Raw genomic sequence first — 18,210 nt, forward strand, 5'->3', positions numbered from 1 at the left:
TGGAAGCAGCTGCTAATTGGTGAGTCATTTGTTAAAGTCCATGTATTAGTGTAATAGAAGCTCAGACCCATGGAATATGTATCCTGTTCCCAATGGGAACTGAAGAACATTTCTCCTGCAAGTCCTGGAAAACCACACATACAGGAAATGTCAGCTACAGCATCTTGAGATCAGGGTTTCCCAGTTTGACAATCTTCTAACATCACTGCAGCGTATCCACACGTTTGACTATTCTCTGGTGAGCACTTTCGTAGATGCAGTTACACTACAACTTAAAGTTATGCAGGTAGAGAGTAACAGGTGAATATCAATTAGTCAAGAGGAAGAATAAGGCAGGTCGTGTTCATATTTCCATGTGGCTATCTGCCCCTTCAGCTCACCAACCTTGTATACCATGTTCCACACATTCACATATGTGCAAAGCAAACCTCATTTTGGCCATAAGCAAAATCAGAAAGTGTTGGACAACCCCAACAGGTCTATCAGTATCTTGGACAGAGATAAAGACGTAACATTTTGAAGCTAATATGATACTTCAGAATTGAAGAGGTGAGAATGTTGCAAAGGTTGGGAGAGGAGTATGGAACAGAAGAGAAGGTCAGGAAAAGCTGAGTGTGAGGGGGATTAGAGGTCAAAGAAAAGACAAAGCATAGATCCAGAGTAGGTTTTAATAGCACAGTTTAGGTCAGCTCTAACGGAAAGCAAAGCTATGAAAACAAGATGAGAATAGTGGGTATATCAAAATAGAGGATGGCTCTTATCTGAAATTGCTGAACTTAATCTTGAGCTCAGAAGGCTTCAAAGTGCCTGGGAAGAAAATGAGACTGTGCTCTCCAAATTGCAATGTGATTCATTGGAAAATGGCTGCAGACCTTGGAGACACATGAGAGTAAGATGGAATATTGAAATGTCAAGTGACCATTTGAGGACTGAACTGAGATGCTCTGCAAAGTGGGTACCCAATCTGTGTTTCATCCCCTCAGTACAAAGGTGACTGCAATGGGAGTAGTGAATAGACAATAGGTGCAGGAGTAGGCCATTCTGCCCCTCGAATACAGCAGAGTAAGTTGAAAAAGGTTCATGTAAATGGCTGCTTCACTTGGAAAGAGTGGGAGTTGGACAACAGGTAGGACAGAGGCTTTTTAAAAAAAAGAACAAGCATTGCACTTTTCTAAATTGACCTTATTACATTTCCCCATTCTCTGGCCACCTGATACCAACTATTTTGTATTCCCTTGCTATCCATCTCTTCTAATTCTACTGCACATCCTGGTGTTTGTCTCTAATATTACCACCTTGCTCCCATAACTCTGCAGAGTTCAAATACCTTCTGGCTAAAAGAGAGGCTGGACACAGATACAAAATATTCTTGAATGCAAAGTGATTTGATTTGATTCAATTTATAATTGTCATGTGTACCAAGGTATAGTGAAAAGTGTTGTCTAATGTGCTTTACAGGGTTATCACACAATACATGTGCATCAGGGTGACGGAACTGAGTGCAAGATGCAATGTTACAGCTGCTGAGAAGGTGCAGAGAGAGATCAGCATTAACATTAAAGAGGTCCATTTAAAAATCTAGTAGCAAGGAAGCAACTGTTCTTGAATCTCTTCATATGTGTATTCAAACTTCTATATCTTCTGCCGGCTGGAAGAGAGTATAACTGGTGTGGGAGTAGTCTTTGATTAAGTTGGTTGCTATCCCGATGCAGTTGAGGAAAGATAGACAAAGAAAGAGAGTGGGATGCATAACAATATTAATTCTGAACAACATTATAGGTACTGAAGAGCAAAGATGTCAAAGAAAGGTCAAAGGCAGAATCCATTTATTTACAGCTAAGAAAGAACAGAAGAATAATATTGCTAGGTGTAATCAATGCAGGTCATTCTGCTATAATGTGCACTTGGTCAACGCAATTGTCGAATTGGTGACGTTTCTAAGCACAAACTTTTAAAGCATGTGTTGGCTGTAACACAATTACATTGCCAAAACTTTAAGTGCTGTTTCTAAAGTGCAATTTTTCTATCATGGGGTTGCACAAGAATCCAACTATATGTTATAGATTAACTAACTGTGGGTCATCAAATATTGGGAAAGACTTAGAGAAAGACATTTGTAAGGAAATTATAGAGAGATACAAAACATATGCAATAGTTTTAAATTGGGTTTGTTCTTTCACATTTGCATCACTGACTAAGTCAGCCTTTCTTTCTCATGCTCATTTGCCTTAAAGTGATGCAACAAAGCGTTTGGAGGAAAGTAAGGGTAGAAACTGTCAAGGCATTGGGCACAATCTTACAGTTCATAGACGTCCAGAGAACCCAAGAATTGAAAATCGTATATCCTTGTTCAAGTAAAATTGTTTAAGGATAAGCCTCAAAACAATAGGCCAGTCAGTTAAAACTCAGTGGTGTTACAACCTTTAAAACCAATGAACCAGATCCTCTGGTCAGTGTTGGAGAAGGTACTGGGATTGCGATCTGAATACCAAATATTAGTGGTTTGTGGTTGGGGTGTTTTCCTGTCAATAATGATCCTTTCTATGCTGACCTCTAAGAGGCCTGTCTAATTCAGTGGTGGAGAATCAACCATTTGAGTCTAGGAATAGGCATTTGACTAACATAACAACACATAGTTTATGCAGAGTTAAAAATCACACAACACCAGGTTATAGTCCAACAGGTTTAATTGGAAGCACACTAGCTTAATTGGGTGGCACAGTGGTTAGCACTGCTGCCTCACACCACCAGAGATGCCTCAGGCGACTGACTGACTGTGTGGAGTTTGCACATTCTTCCCGTGTCTGCGTGGGTTTCCTCCGGGTGCGCCAGTTTCCTCCCACAGTCCAAAAATGTGTAGATTAGATTAGATTACTTTACAGTGTGGAAACAGGCCCTTCGGCCCAACAAGTCCACACCGACCCGCCGAAGCGCAAACCACTCATACCCCTACATTTACCCCTTACCTAACACTACGGACAATTTAGCATGGCCAATTCACCTGACCTGCACATCTTTGGACTACTAGCAGGATGAGGTCACGCAATATTGGAAGTTGATAACTCTCTATTTAAAACAATATATGATCGGTCTTCAGTTCATTGGTTTAAGTGGCGTGTTTTCCGTTCATGACAAGAAAAAAGTGCAATTGCAATGAAGGTCAGGTGTGGACTTGTTATGTAATGTAATGTAATCTAAAAAATCTAATCTAGCTTTCGGAGCAACGCTCCTTCATCAGGTGATAGTGGGTAGCAGTAAGTATAGTTAACAGTCACATGCAGGATGATATGGTAGCTCAGTGGTTAGCATTGCTACCTCTCAGTGCCCAGGTCCTGGGTTTGATTCCACCCTCTCCTGTCTGTGGAGTTTGCATATTCTCCCTGTGTCTGTGTGTTTCTCTTCTGGGTGCTCTGGTTTCCTCCCACAGTCAAAAGGATGTACAGGTTAGGTGAATTGGCTGTGGAAAATGTAGGGTTACAGGGATAGAGTAGGGGGCTGGGTGGGGTGCTCTTTGGAGGATCAGTGTGGACTCAATGGGCCAAATGGCCTGCTTCCACACTGTAGGAATTTTTGGTTTAAAAAGAAATGTATAAAACTATAAGGAAACAGATGTGTCAGTGGAGACACTCCACTCTTCTGTTAGGCTGCTATATTCTCCATCCAAAGACTGTGTTAGATCATCAAATTGGGTGTTAATTCTTTGAGAACCATTACCTAGCTGATTCATCTTTAATCTGCCCTTTTAACAATTTTACAGTGGAATATTTGTACCTTCATATTATCACCTTCAGGAAAACAGGTACAAATGGAGTCAGGTAGCAACTGACAAAAATTTCATTGCAATTGCACTTTTTTCTTGTCATGAACGGAAAACACGCCACTTAAACCAATGAACTGAAGACCGATCATATACTGCTTTAAATAGAGTTATCAACTTCCAATATTGCGTGACCTCATCCTGCTAGAAGTGCTAAACCTCTCTCATACTCTGACAATATTTTGAAATTCTTCCTCTACCCTACAACAATGTTCAACCCTCTCTAATCCTCTAAGTGTTTCCTACCTCATCCCCTGACATTAGTCATCCCTGTATTTCTCACCTGAAAGTGATTACTGCCTCCTCTCATCTGTGTTTATGCCCTCTTTCACTGTGAATGTTCTCTGCTGTTCCTTGCTATGATGATGTGACTCATTTTTATCCACCACCCAGCAGTGTTTAGCCTTCCTCTATCCCCTGTACAATGTCCATCATCTGCCTGTGGAAAATGTTCAGCACCTCTGTCCCTCTCCACTTTTGGCAATTCTGAACCTTCCAAGACTATCTGTTCCAGAGCCAGGGATTCTGCATGTTGAGTCAGGAGTGGGTGTGGATTTGGCGTGGGTGCTGTTGAACACTGTCGGTAGTGCAGGGAGTACTGACCACTGCCAATACAACAGCTGAGTATTGGTCTGGCTGCTGAAGTACTTTTGCACTATGCTGCTTTTATACCTGCTGTAACAGCTGTAGAGTCATAGAGATGTACAGCACTGAAACAGACCCTTCAATCCAACCCATCCATGCCGACCAGATACCCGAACCAAATCTTGCCCCATTTGCTAGCATTTGGCCGATATCCCTCTAAGATAAGTCCATTTAAAAATGAGAGGAAGTATAGCCCAAACGTTCAAAGTCTCCATGACTCTAGCCATCTGACCACACTGCCATTGAAAAAATGGAGCAATCTAGGCAGGTTGAAACAGGCAATTGGAACTTTAAGTTTCCTATATCAATATCACAGTAGTGTTCAAATCAGAACTTCCTCAGGATCTGGAGGTGGATCTTGGACATAAGTTGAACAAGGCGCCTCTCTCTAAGTTAGAAATTTTGCAGCAACATGAAGTCATGAAGTAAATGTGGGTTAATCAAGGAAAGGCAGCACAGACTCATTAAGAGGAAATGGTGTTAACTAGCTGAATTTTTTTTAATTTGCACATCGGATGTGAGTGACACTGGCTCGGCCATCATTTATTAGTTATTCTTAGTTGCCCTCGTGAAAGTGGTGAGCTACATTTTTGAACTGGTGTTGAGCATATGCTATTGGTAGATCCACAATGCCATTAGGGTGGAAATTCTAGGATTCTGCTCCAGTGACAATGAAGGGGTGGCAATATATTTCCAAGTCAGGATGCTGAATGACTTGAAGGGGAGCTGAGTGTCAATGGTGGAGAGAGGAAATAAGAACATAACAAATAGGAGCAGGAGTAGGCCATCTGGCCCATCAAGCCTGCTCCGCCAATCAATAAGATCATGGCTGAGTTTTTGTGAACTCAGCTGCACTTACCCGCTTACCTTAATTATTTTATGCTCAAAAAGTATCTTCGCCTTCAAAACATTCAATGGCTGTCCTCAACTGCTTCACTGGGCAGGGAATTTCAAAGATTCACAACCGTTTGGGTGAAGAAATTCCTCCTCAACTCTCAATCCTAAATCCGCTCCCCTTTATTTTGAGGCTATACCGTCTAGTTCTAGTTTTGCTTGCCAGTATTAATAACCTCCCTGCTTCTACCCTGTCTATGCTCTTCATAATTTTACATGTTTCTGTAAGATATCCCTTTCATTGTTCTAAATTCCAGTGAGTACAGTCCCAGTCAACTCAATCTCTCCTCAGGCCAGATGTCAGATCTCTCTGGGGGAGTGTGTTTCTGTGATAGTGGCACAACTGCCTCACCTTTACCATAGCCCTAGAGAGGGACAGGAACAGACAGTATGGGAAGGTATTAAACTGAGGGAGGGGAATTTATACTGCTATTAGACAGGTGCTGTGAACAATTGTTCTACAGGAAATGTACAACAGAAATGTGGAGACTGTTTAAGGAGCACTTGTTGCGAGTGTTGGATACCATTGTCCCAATGAAACAGGCCTCTTTCCTTGGTGAAGGAGCCTTGGATGCCGAGAGAAGAGGAGCTTTTTGTCAAGGGGAAGAAGGAAGCTTATTTAAGGTTGAGGAAGCAAGGATCTGGCACAGCTTTAGAGGATTACAGGGTAGCTAGGAAAGAACTCACAAATGGACTGAGGAGACCTAGGAGGGGGCACGATAAAGCCTTGGTGGGAAGGATTAGGGAAAACCCGAAGGGGTTCTACACCGGCGTGAGGAATAAGAGAATGATCGGAGAGAAGGTAGGACTGATCAGGATAATAGAGGGAACTTGTTTGCAGTCTGAAGAGGTAGAGGAGGCCCTAAATGAGTTTTTTGCTTATAATCTCTAGAGAGAGGAACCGTGTTGATAGTGAGAACACCGTGGGCCAGGTTAATAGGCTTGAACAGATGGATATGAAGAAAGTGGATGTACTAGAAATTCTGGGAAGTATCAAGATAGGTAAATCCCCAGGGTCAGATCAGATATATGCAAAGTTACTATGGGAAGGGAGGAATGAGATTGCTGCACCTTTGGTGATGTTCTTTTCATCCTCAGTCTCCATGGGAGTAGTACTCGATGATTGGAGGGAGGCAAATGTTGTTTCTCTGTTCAAGAAGGGGAATAGGGAAATCCCTGGGAATTACAGGCCAGTCAGTCTTACATCTGTGGTAAGCAAGTTACTGGAAAGGATTGGAATTTATGATTATTTGGAAAAAACATAGTTTGATTAAAGATAATCAGCATGGCTTTGAGAGGCACAGCAAGTCGGGCAGCATCTGAGGAGCAGGACAATCGACGTTTCGTGCAGGAGCCCTCAGGCTGACTGGCTGTGCTTTTCCAGAACCACTCTAATCTTGACTCTAATCTCCAGCATCTGCAGTCCTCACTTTTGCCATGGCTTTGAGAGGGGTAGGTTATGCCTCAGAAGCCTTATTGAGTTCTTTGAGGATGTGCTGAGACAGGTTGACGAAGGTTGAGCAGTGGATATGGTGTAAATGGATTTCTGTAAGGAATTTGATAAGGTTGCCCACGGTAGGCTCATTCAGAAAGTTAGGAGGCATGGGATACAGGGAAGTTTGGCTGTCTGGATACAGAATTGGCTGGCTGAAAGAAGACAACGAGTGGTAGTGGGGGGAAAGTAATCTATCTGGAGGTTGGTAATGGTGCCTTGCAGGGATCTGTTCTTGGGCCTCTGCTCTTTGTAGTTTGCATAAATGACTTGGATGAAGAAATGGAAGGGTGGGTTGGCAAGTTTGCCAATGACACAAGGTTAGTTGTATTGTAGATAAGGTCGAGGGGTGTTGCAGGCAACAACAAGACATTGACAGGATACAGTGCAGAACTGAGAAGTAGCAGAGTTCAAACTGGATAAATGTGAAACAATTAATTTTGGAAGGTTGATTTTGAATGCTGAATACAGGGTTAAAGACAGGACTCTTGGCAGTGTGGAGGAATAGCGGGATCTTGGAGTCCACGGACATAGATCCCTCAAAGCTGATAGGGTTGTTATCAAGGCATATGGTGTTTTGGCTTTCATTAATAGCGGGATTGAGTTTAAAAGCAATGAGGTTTTGTTGTAGCTCTATAAAACTCTGGTTAGACCACACTTACAATATTGTGTCCTGTTCTGGCCGCCTCATTACAGGAAGGATGCAGATACTTTAGAGAGGGTTCAGAGGACATTTACCAGGATGCTGCTTGGATTGGAGGGCTTGTCTTATCAAGAGAGGTTGAGTGAGCTCGGGCTTTTCACACTGTAGAGAAGAAGGAAGAGAGGTGACTTGATAGAGGTGCACAAGGTAATGAGAGGCATAGATAAAGTAGATAGCCAGAGACTTTTTCCCAGGGCAGAAGTGGCTGTCACGAGGGGTCATAATTTTAAGGTGATTGGAGGAAGGTTTAGGGGAAATGTCAGAGGTAGGTTCTTTACGCAGAGTGGTGGGTATGTGGAATGCACTGCCAGTGGTGTTAGTAGCATCAGCGACATTAGGGACATTTAAGCAACTGCTGCACAAGCACATGGATGGCAATAAATTGAGGGGTGTGTAGGTTGGTTGATCTTAGATTAAGAAAAATAGTCAGCACAACATTGTGGGCTGAAGAGCCTGTACTGTTCTATGCTCTATAAGGCAACCTTCACAATTCTAGAATCAGCATGGTGAACCACCTCTGATTCACCTCCAGTGCCATTACATCCTTTCTCAAGTAAGGAGATCAAAACTGGGCACAGTACTCTAGGGGTGGCCTCATCTTATACAGCTGTATCATAACTTCCCTATTTTTAAACTCCATCCCTCTAGCAATCCTTCTTAATTACCTGCCAACCTACTTTGAGATTGTCACAGTCAAGCCTTGTCCTGGATGGTGTCAAGCTCAGAGCTGCAACGATGTAGAAGAGTGGAGAGTATTCCATCGCACCCTTGACTTGTCAATGTTGGGCAGGATCTGGGGAGTCAGGAGATGATTTACTTGCCGCAGTGTTCCTTGCTTCTGATCTGCTCTTGTATATTGCTGAGTTCAGTTGAATTGGTAATGCTCAGAATGTTGGTAGTAAGTGATTCAGAGATGGATACACCATTGACCTGAATATCAATAAGGCCAATTATGTCGTAAGACATTGAACAAGCTTTTTATGCAAATTACTGCTGAGTGAGAAACTTGCAGGTGCATAACAATGGTGTGAGATGCTCCTAGTGTCAAGTTAGGTTTTGCTAGACTATTCAGACTAATAGAAAATCAGCTTATTACTTAACTAGAGAGAAATTGCCAAATACTGCTTTACGGAGAGATCAGGGTGTCCTTGACAATGAATCTCAATATTAACATGCAAACATATAATGTACTAGGAAAGCTAATAGTGTTGGCCTTAATTGTAAGGCAAATATAGTATAAAAGTAGGAAAGTCTTGCTAATTGTACAGGACATTGTTGAAATAATGCACTTTTTATTTGCTGAAAGTGGTTCATGGAACATTGACTATATTGAATTACCGAATGAAATGTGGTTATGAAAGCTTGAGCAGATTGAGTCTGCACTCATTGGGGCCCATAGAATGAGAGATTATCTTGTTGAGACATGCAAGATCCTGAGGGGGCTTTACAAGATAGATGCTTCTTCTTGTGGAAAATTATTGGGAGCAGTTTCAAAATGGTTGATAGGATATTTCAGATGGCGATGAGGAATTTCTTCTCTGTGCGAGAACATTCCAAAGATTAACCGACTTCAAAGAGCAGTTGAGGCTGCATTCGGCAGATTTTTGATTTGAGGGGCAGGAGAAGTGGAGTTGAGGCTGCTAACAGATCAGCTGTTATTTTACTGAGTGGTTGAGATGGCTTCAAGGGTCATGGCCTGTCCCTGTTTCTTCTGTTCTTGTCTTTTTGACTATTTCAAAGGGCCTCATTATCTGCGACAGCCACTTTAGATCCCAGTTTGGATTTTGAAGAAGGGTTAAGTGAGAGGAAGGAAAAGAGGTAGCAAGCATAACTGAACTTCATACCTTTTCTCATTTGTTAATTCATTGCATGCGAGCGTTACTCCATTATCATTGACCATTCCTAATTACTTCTGAATGGCTTCCCAGATAATTTCAGGGGCCAGTTTGACTCAACTACCTTTGAAACTTTGTGCGTTCTAGTTGGAATGAGCTATAAAAGCCTTTTATTATAAGGGGTTCATTGTACATGGTCTTGTTGGCTTTACTTTGTGGTCCAGTTTGTACCAGAAATCTTTAGATGGTTTTCCAGAGTATTGAATGAAATGTCGAAAACAAAGCAATAGGTTTCTTATAAATGCCATTGTATGTGAGCTTGAGTGTAGTCATTTTAAAGTTTAGTAACCATTTCAGCAGCCATAAATGTCAGTGTCAAAAAGCATTTGGATGGATGTGGATTAAACAATTCAGATGTCTTTGCTTATTAATCGTAACTGCTGACAAAACTAGACCTAGATTTGTTTCTGATGATGGATCTGTGTTGGGAGTATTGCAGCTGAATGAGGATAATCTGGTGAACACTAAGTGTCTCAAGGTTCACTGTATTCTTTTTTTTGTGGCCTGATTTCTAACATTGTCAGGGGAAGCTGTCTTATCTTTCTGTTTCCCTCATCATGCTGGGAAGATTGCTTTTTTTTTGTCTGATGGAACTTTGCAGAATGCTGCCTGTTTTCCTTTGATTTGCTTTGCAGGACACTAACCATCTAAACTGACAGCGGTGATTGATTACACTCTTGTCCCAAATGCAATATCTGCAGTCTCCAATTCCCTCTATTATTACACCTTTAGTTTGTCTTTCTTCCACAATAGCTGTCCTTGAGTCTTGAATCCTCCTTGAAATGTGCCAGAGTTAATGTGTTGGCAATGTTTCTGGACAGCAGTGATGAAACTCAAATAATATTATTGCTAGCATAGCACCGCAAAGCTATCCAAACAAATTTGTTGCATGTCCAGGTTAATTATAATCCAAGGTTTCACACATGATGCTTTTCATAATGCACTGCTCTGCATTGTTGATATAGATTGGTACAAAACTCTTAGTACATGGCAACTTAGGTCCTTTGGTGACTATTGGCATAATTTGAATTTTGACTTTTATGGTTGCAATTTTTAATTAGTTTCTATTATGTTTGCAATGTTATATAAGCATGGAATAGATTGGAAATGCATTTTTAGAGGATCCTGCTTTCAGGCCAGACTTTTAGTCAAATTTACAAATGAGGAATTCTGATTCCTCTGGTCAATCATTTGGCCTGCCATCTCCTGTCGTTCCCATCCTCTCCATTCTCCTTTTTCTCTCGCTTTCATTCCCTTCATTATATATTTTTTTCTTATCTTCCTCTCTTTTCCCCTTCTCTTCCTCCTTTTCTGTCTCTTTACTCCACTGACCCAGCTGCTTTGTTTGAATTTTACTTGTTTCACTGTTAGCATTAGATGGTTTGTGCTCTTCATACTACTTGCTTTCCTCAATTTTTACTTACTATTTCTTTTTCTGTGATTTCCTGGTTGTTTTAGTTGACTTGCTTTAAATCTGATGCATTGAGTAATCCTTTGACAATTCTTCTTTGTCTAAAACTATCTAATTATATTGTCAGAGGTTTGAATTATGTTAGCTTTAATTGTGATAAAATATTTCCTATAATCCATGATTGAAAGATCTCTCCAAAGTGTCATCCCAGAATGTTTAGTGTTAGTCCTGATCAACAAATAGAATTTGCTTGTGAATTATACATTTTAAATTGAACAGTTTTTTTGGATACTTTTTTTCATTACTGCATTATTGTCATGACCGACACACAACACAGAGGCTATCAGTTGGTGCATATATATATGGTTTGGAAAACAAATTTACACATGGTCTCTGAGCAAAGGAAACATAGTTAGTAAGTTTGTGGATGACGCCACAGTTATTGGAGTAGTGGATAGTGACGAAGGTTATCCAGGATTACAAAGAGATCTTGATCAGTTAGGTCAGTGAGCTGAGGAGTGGCAGATGGATAAATGCGAGGTATTGCATTTTGGTAAAACAGATCAGGATCTATATAATTAATGATTGGGCCCTGGGTAGTGTTGTAGAACAGAGAGACACGGGGGTTCAGGTGCATAATTCTTTGAAATTTATGTGGTATGTTTGGTATTCAGCAAGCTTGACTTCATTGCTCAGACCTTTGAGTAAAAGAGTTGAGATGGTTATGTTGAGGTTGTATAATGATTTTGGGGAGGCCTCTTCCGGAGTACTGCGTGCAGCCCTGGTCACCCTGGTATAGGAAGGATATTATTAAACTGGAGAAGGTTCAGAAAAGGTTTACCAGGACATTGCTGGGAACGGAGGGTTTGGGTTATGAAGTTAGGCTCGGACTTTCTTCACTGGAGCATAGGAGGTTGAAGAGTGACCTTAGAGTTTTATAAAATTATGAGGGGCATAGATTAGGTCAATAGCAAAAGTATTTTTCCTGAAGTGGGGAATGCAAAACTAGGGATCATGTTTTTCATGTGAGAGGAAAAAGATCTTAAGGATATGAGAGGCAACATTTTGAAACGGAGTGGTTAGTGTGTGAAATGAACTGCCAGAGGAAGTGGTGAATGTAGGTACAGTTGTACCAGTTAAAAGTCATTTGAATAAGTAAATGAATAGGAAATGTTTGGAGAGATATGGGTCATGAGCAGGCAGGTGGGACTAATTTAGTTTGGGAACACGGTCGGCGTGGTTTAGCTGGACCAAAGAATCTGTTGCCATGCTGTTTGACTTTATGACTCCTAAGTACATGAATCTGTGGAAATCACAGGTTAATGATGCCAGTGAGATAAAGCAATCAAGAGGAATAGCACTGGGGAAAAAAATGCTAAACTTGTATAAGAGTTTGGTTAGATCACAGTTAGACTTGCCACGTCAAGTCCATAAAATGGTTGCTGTTGTGTATGGACTTCAGAACACTGGAGCAAATGTTATGGGGTTATACTTCTGAGAGTGTTAAACAGCAGATTGGGAACAGAGTTGGAATATACTGGAACTGGAGCACTAGATCTAAAGAACACATGGAGGTGAACACATAAAGATAGATTAATCTTTAATTAGTGCAACTATAAGGTCAGAGCCTGGCGTATCCATGATTACCACTTACAGCTGTAATAAGTACCAGTGTATGATAAATAATGTTAATTTGTTGTCTAATCATGAAGACTGCCCTAGACTTTGCCTTCTCAACCAGTCTGTCTTGACCCAAAACTCTGTGAGACGTTAAACCACATGGTAAAAGAGTTGCCATTTATTAAAAAGTGTAGAAATGCACTGGAATGGATACAAAACATATGTCCAAAGATGATACAGGAAATGTAGGTTTCTCTTGGAAATAGAAACCTGAAGGGTGTCCAATGTCTTTAAAATAACCAAAGATTCTGATCAAATAGGGACAGTGTTTCCACTTGTGTGGAAGAACTAACCAATACAAGATAATCATTAAGGGATCAAGTCGGACTCTGGTAAAGAGTGGTGAGAATGTGGAATTCACTGCCACAAGGAGTACTGAAAAATAATGATGATTTGAGTGGACACTGAATAAGTATATGAGGGAGAATTAAGACAACCAAGGTTACACTGCTGGAGACAATGAGAAAGTAAGGGAGCAGGTTCAAACAGAGTATAAACATCAACATGGCTCTTGGCTTATCTTGTACATCTGCAATTTTACAAAGAATGACCATCAGTGGTTCCAATGATGCATGAAGAGTGAATTTACAAAAATCCAGTACTATCACTCTTTGAACTACGTAAAACATTGGAGAACAGAATTATTGACTTCCAAGCACTTGCAGTGTTTCTGCAAGTAGAACTATGTCTGTACACACACTCCAGTACAAGGTGTGACTGATTTAATGGAAGCATATTGTATAGCTATATTGGCATTTGTGCTATTGCTGCTATATTGTATGCGTGCCAAAGCACTAAGGGTGAGATTTGCCTAACTGATACATAAATTTACGGTACTGTCATAATCCATTTACACGTTTTCATCAGCACTGGATCGCAAACGAAATTCATTGTACAGCATCAAAAGTGTTTTGCCTGTTGGACATGAGAATTTATAGATGATTATTTCTGTTTGGCAGGAGCCCTACTATGTCCGTTGCATCAAGCCCAATGAGCAGAAATCTCCACTGCTGTTTGACGATCAGCGCTGTCAGCATCAAGTTGAATATTTAGGTTTAATGGAGAATGTTCGTGTTCGAAGGGCAGGATTTGCTTACCGACAGTCTTATGATCGGTTTCTACAGAGGTAAATGTTTATGATCAAGTCTGATAAACTTTGAGGGGTTAAAGAAATATAACTAATCATACAAAGTTAGTTTTGTCATATGTTGTGCCATAAATCATCAAACATAGAGTAATGAAAAGATTGAAATTGTTGGTAATGCATTGATTGGGATTTGGAAGAAGTTTTTGTCTCAATTATAGACTGTCAGTTATCATCTGATCATTCCATCCCAGCCTTAAATTATCATTGAAGTCAGTTTTAGATTGGTGCAATTTTGTTCAATTGAAACCCATATCTTCTGAGCACTTTTACATTTGAACATGTGCCACTAGTCATGATGTAGATCAAGTAGGAAAGGGACTTAACTCTCTTGACCTCAAATGACCATTCTTCAGAACAGAAAATGCCACAGACTGGATACATTCAGAGGAATGGAGTTCATTTTGTTCTTGTCATCAATGTCCTTTGGCAGCCAATAAGACCTCAGGCCTGCTGCAGACACAACTACAGACTTGTGTTTCTTATTTGGATATGAACTAAACCACTAGGTGGAGCTCTTTGCAGTGTTATATTTTCTCACTGAGGGAATTAGGAACTGGAATGAACTCTCAAGAGTTCTTTCTGTTAATTGGCCCAGGAAGAATAGTATTGACAGAGCCTAGAAGAGGTGTTCTGGAAAAAGAACATCCAATGCTGCAGAGAAAAAAAAACAAAAACAGCGTTATTGTGCAATATTTGTCACTTGAGGCATGACATTAGAACCAATGAAGAAATTCATGAACCATGCTGATCTCCTGCTACATATTGAAGAAAACTGTTGAGATGGTAAAACTCTGAAGGGAACCGAGCTGTGCATAAATGTAAACATGGTGCTGACGTCCAAAATCCTTACTATCACTGAACATTTGTGAAAGCAATTATCACTTGCAATGTAACTTGCAGCTGATCTGAATAGGTACAAAGACATTGAAACTATGTGCTCAGTACCAGTCCTACCTAGAATGTGTACTGCGATAGGAGGTGTTGATTGGCATAGGAAGTGTTGATTGCACACCACCCTTATTTTAATTTCTCCACTCTTGGCAGTTTGTGTTTTTAATTGCCTCAGCCTCAGAATCTGGAGTTTTTGTCCTAATTTCTTCACCTGTATGTTCTCACTTCTTGAAACCTATTACTTTGGTCAGGTGTTTACTCATTCATACTGTTATTTTCCATGTGGTTGCATGTCAATTTTTCTTTGTTAATATCCTATGAAATGTTCTGGGACATTTTATGATGAAGATTCTACACAAATGGAAATTGTTATTGAAAAGGCAGGGGTGTAAGCAATCAGGTTCTGAAATCTGATCTACTCTTTACTAATCTGTACTTTTTTTATATCCAAGGGAAATATGGGTATCACTGGCTAGGCCAGCATTTATTGTCGATCCTTAATTATTCTGGAAAAGTGGTAGTGAGCTGCCTTTAGATCCTCTGGAGCTTTGGGGAGTAAGTAATAAGTACTCCTGTTAGATATGAAATTCTAGGATTTTGACCGTGACAGTGTAGGGACAGTAACAAAGTACCAACTCAGTTTGAAGGGTGACTGCAGGGGAACTTACAGCTGATGGTGTTTCCATACATCTACTGTCCGTAACCTTCCAGGTAGCAGAGGTTATGGGTTTGGAAGATGCAGTCTGAGGAGCCTTGGTGATTTGCTGCGTATATTATGAATTGCACACGGCTGCCACTGGGCACTGGTGTTGCGAGGAGTGATTGTTAAAGGTGATGGCTGCTTTGTTCTGGTTGTTGATAAGTTTTTGAGAGTTGTCCAAGCAAGTTGGGAGTATGCCATCACAGTCCTGACTTGGGCCTTGTAGATGTTGGACACCCTTGAACATCAAGGGGTGATGGTTAGATTTTCTTTTGTTGTAGATGGTCATTGCTGGCACAAGTGCTATTTGTTGAATGCTACTAAATGTTGTCCAGGTCTTTCTGCGTTTGGGCATGGACCTTTCAGCAGCTGAGGAATTATGAATAGTTCTGAATGTTGTGCAATCATCAGCAAACATCCCAAATTCTGAACTTATGGATGAACTGAAGATAGTTAAATCTTGGACACTACCCTGAGAAGATCCTGCAGAGATGTATTCAACTTGGAGTTTTGAGAAGATTTGTAGCTTAGGTTGAGGTTTCTGGCTGTATGTTTGCTCGCTGAGCTGGAAGGTTCATTTTCAGATGTTTTGTCACCATACTAGGTAACCTCTTCAGTGAGCCTCCGGACGAAGCACTGATTGTGTCACCCACTTTCTATTTGTGTTTCCTTGGGTTTGTGATGTCAATTCCTGTGGTGTTGTCATTTCCTGTTCTTTTTCTCAGTGTGTGGTAAATGGGATCCAAGTCAATGTGTTTGTTGTTGAGTTCCAGTTGGAATGCCATGCTTCTCGGAACTCTCATGCGTGTCTCTGTTTAGCATGTCCTAGGATGGATTTGTCGTCCTAGTTGAAGTGGAGTCCTTCCTCATCCATATTAAGGGTACTAGTGAGAGAGAGTCATGTCTTTTTGTGCCTAGTTGATGTCCATGTATCCTATTAACACCAACAGCAGCAAATGAACTTGAAAGACCCTATACAGACAACAAGCAAAACTAATGTCAGTTACAAAATACCTGGACAAACAGGCAGAAATCTGGCTACCAGGATACATGAACATCAACTAGCCACAAAAAGACATGACCCACTCTCGCTAGCATCCTTACATATGGATGAGGAAGGACACCACTTTGACTCAATATTTTTTCCCAATACCTTGATGTTTTCCAAACCCATAACCTACAGCAGCAGGTGCAGGGGAATAGCATCACTTCCATTTCTCTTCTAAGTTGCGCACCACGCCATAATGGACACATAAAGTTACTCTTTAATCACAATATCAAATTCGTAGATTCTGACCAAATAGTATTCTGGGAGTATTGACTCCAAACGAACTCCAGGTCAAGAAAGTGATGCACCACGAGCTTCTGGAAGGCATATAGGAATGGACAAAGCATGTTAATCATACTTGTGATGCTAGTTTCTCAAGAATTTAAATTTGTAAAACAAAAATCTGTTGAGCAAATTCCATGTTTCAGCTTGGCTTCTGTTTGATTCCACTTTTTAAATGGTAGATATCTTCTGTGTGCTTGTTTATGACACCTTCTATTTTGAATACTTTTAATATTTATACACCTTGATTTGCTGACTTCGTCTATCTCTTATATTCAGGTTTATATAATCTCTCCTGATAATTTGATGTCCTTTATGAAAGCCTAGACAAGTTCCACTACTTCGCCAGGAAGCGTTAGAGTGTTGACAGATTGTTAGGTCATCACAGTCATATTTAGTTTGGTCTTTACAATAACCACTTTCTAAGAGAGTCAGTGATTTGGGTCTGCAAAGTCCTGTGATAAGTACCTCAGATTGCATCTTTTTGCACATTGTTAAATTTACAGAGTCAATATGTGGCAAGTTCATGGAACTTAAAGATTTTTTTCAGGAGGACTTTAACTGTCCATTAAAACTAAATACTACATTTTAAAGAGGAAGAGTAGTATCTCTCAAGAAATATGAAAATGAGGCTGTACACGTCAACAGAAGGGGTAATGGTAGGCTGTAAAATACAGAGCATGATCTTCCTTGTATCTCTGCGTTTCCTCTAATGTTAAATTAAAACTAAAGAATGCATAAGGAAAAGGTCAGTCCTTAGCCTGCTGTATCCCACACATATTTATATATTCAGTCAGTTCTCCTCCATATGGACCTCAGCTTGTTTTTAATCCTGATTTGAAATACAAGATAATCCTCCTGTTTCAATTCATGTTAGTTCAGGCTCTTGAACCTTCTGACTTTTCTGACAAGAGTTAACCACCTCTCCAACCCTACCTGGAAATATCTCTACATGTAAACTTCAGTCTAAATTTCTAAAATATCATTTGTCAGCATAACTTTCCGTAATCCCAGGAACTAATTGCAGTATTGCTACTGTCCTGTCTGAGCCAGCTGAGATTGAGTCAGAATCCTTCCAGCTGGGTATTGTAAACTACATATTATAAAGACTGAGCCCACTGGGGAATCCTGAAAGATCATCCTTAACCTGGCATGACAAGCACTTCTGAGCATTCAGACTCCCACTTAGGCCATTTACATTGATCACAGACAGCCCCTTATTTTGCACAAATGGCGCTAACATTTATCATTAGCATTGAAATCAATCGCAAAAGCGAAACTTAACATTGAAAATATACTAACTACGTGGTTCAGTTGAGTATTTACTGATTTAAAACTGTTCTTCATCTCGGGAAGTTACACAATCAGTTGTGCATTTTCTTCAAATTCAGGGTGGGGAAGGAAACTGCTGGAGATGGGAACAAATTGCAAAGTGGAGTTTATTCAAGGACCAGCTACTTATGTTAGGATGAGATGTGATGGTTCAGTTACGGCGTTTGAGAGTTACAAGCTAGCCAGGAAAGACCTAAAGAGAGAACCAAGAAGAGCCAGGAGGGGACATAAGAAATCATTGGCGGATAGGATCAAGGTAAACGCGAAGGCTTT

The 18,210-nt window shown here is 40.5% G+C and overlaps 1 protein-coding gene across 1 annotated transcript in view; it reads left to right on the forward strand.

The window, feature by feature from the left end:
- The window catches only part of LOC122540010 (unconventional myosin-Id), a 533,316-nt gene that overhangs the window by 182,404 nt on the left and 332,702 nt on the right, over positions 1-18,210 (forward strand). The window contains exon 15 of the mRNA XM_043675298.2: positions 13,497-13,663. Within this exon, the coding sequence (XP_043531233.2) occupies positions 13,497-13,663 (167 nt within the window). The remainder of the gene's footprint in view (positions 1-13,496; positions 13,664-18,210) is intronic.

This window comes from Chiloscyllium plagiosum, unplaced genomic scaffold (assembly GCF_037043375.1).
Source record: "Chiloscyllium plagiosum isolate Xiang-an unplaced genomic scaffold, Cpla_swu_hap1 HiC_scaffold_32, whole genome shotgun sequence".
Lineage (NCBI taxonomy): Eukaryota > Metazoa > Chordata > Chondrichthyes > Orectolobiformes > Hemiscylliidae > Chiloscyllium > Chiloscyllium plagiosum.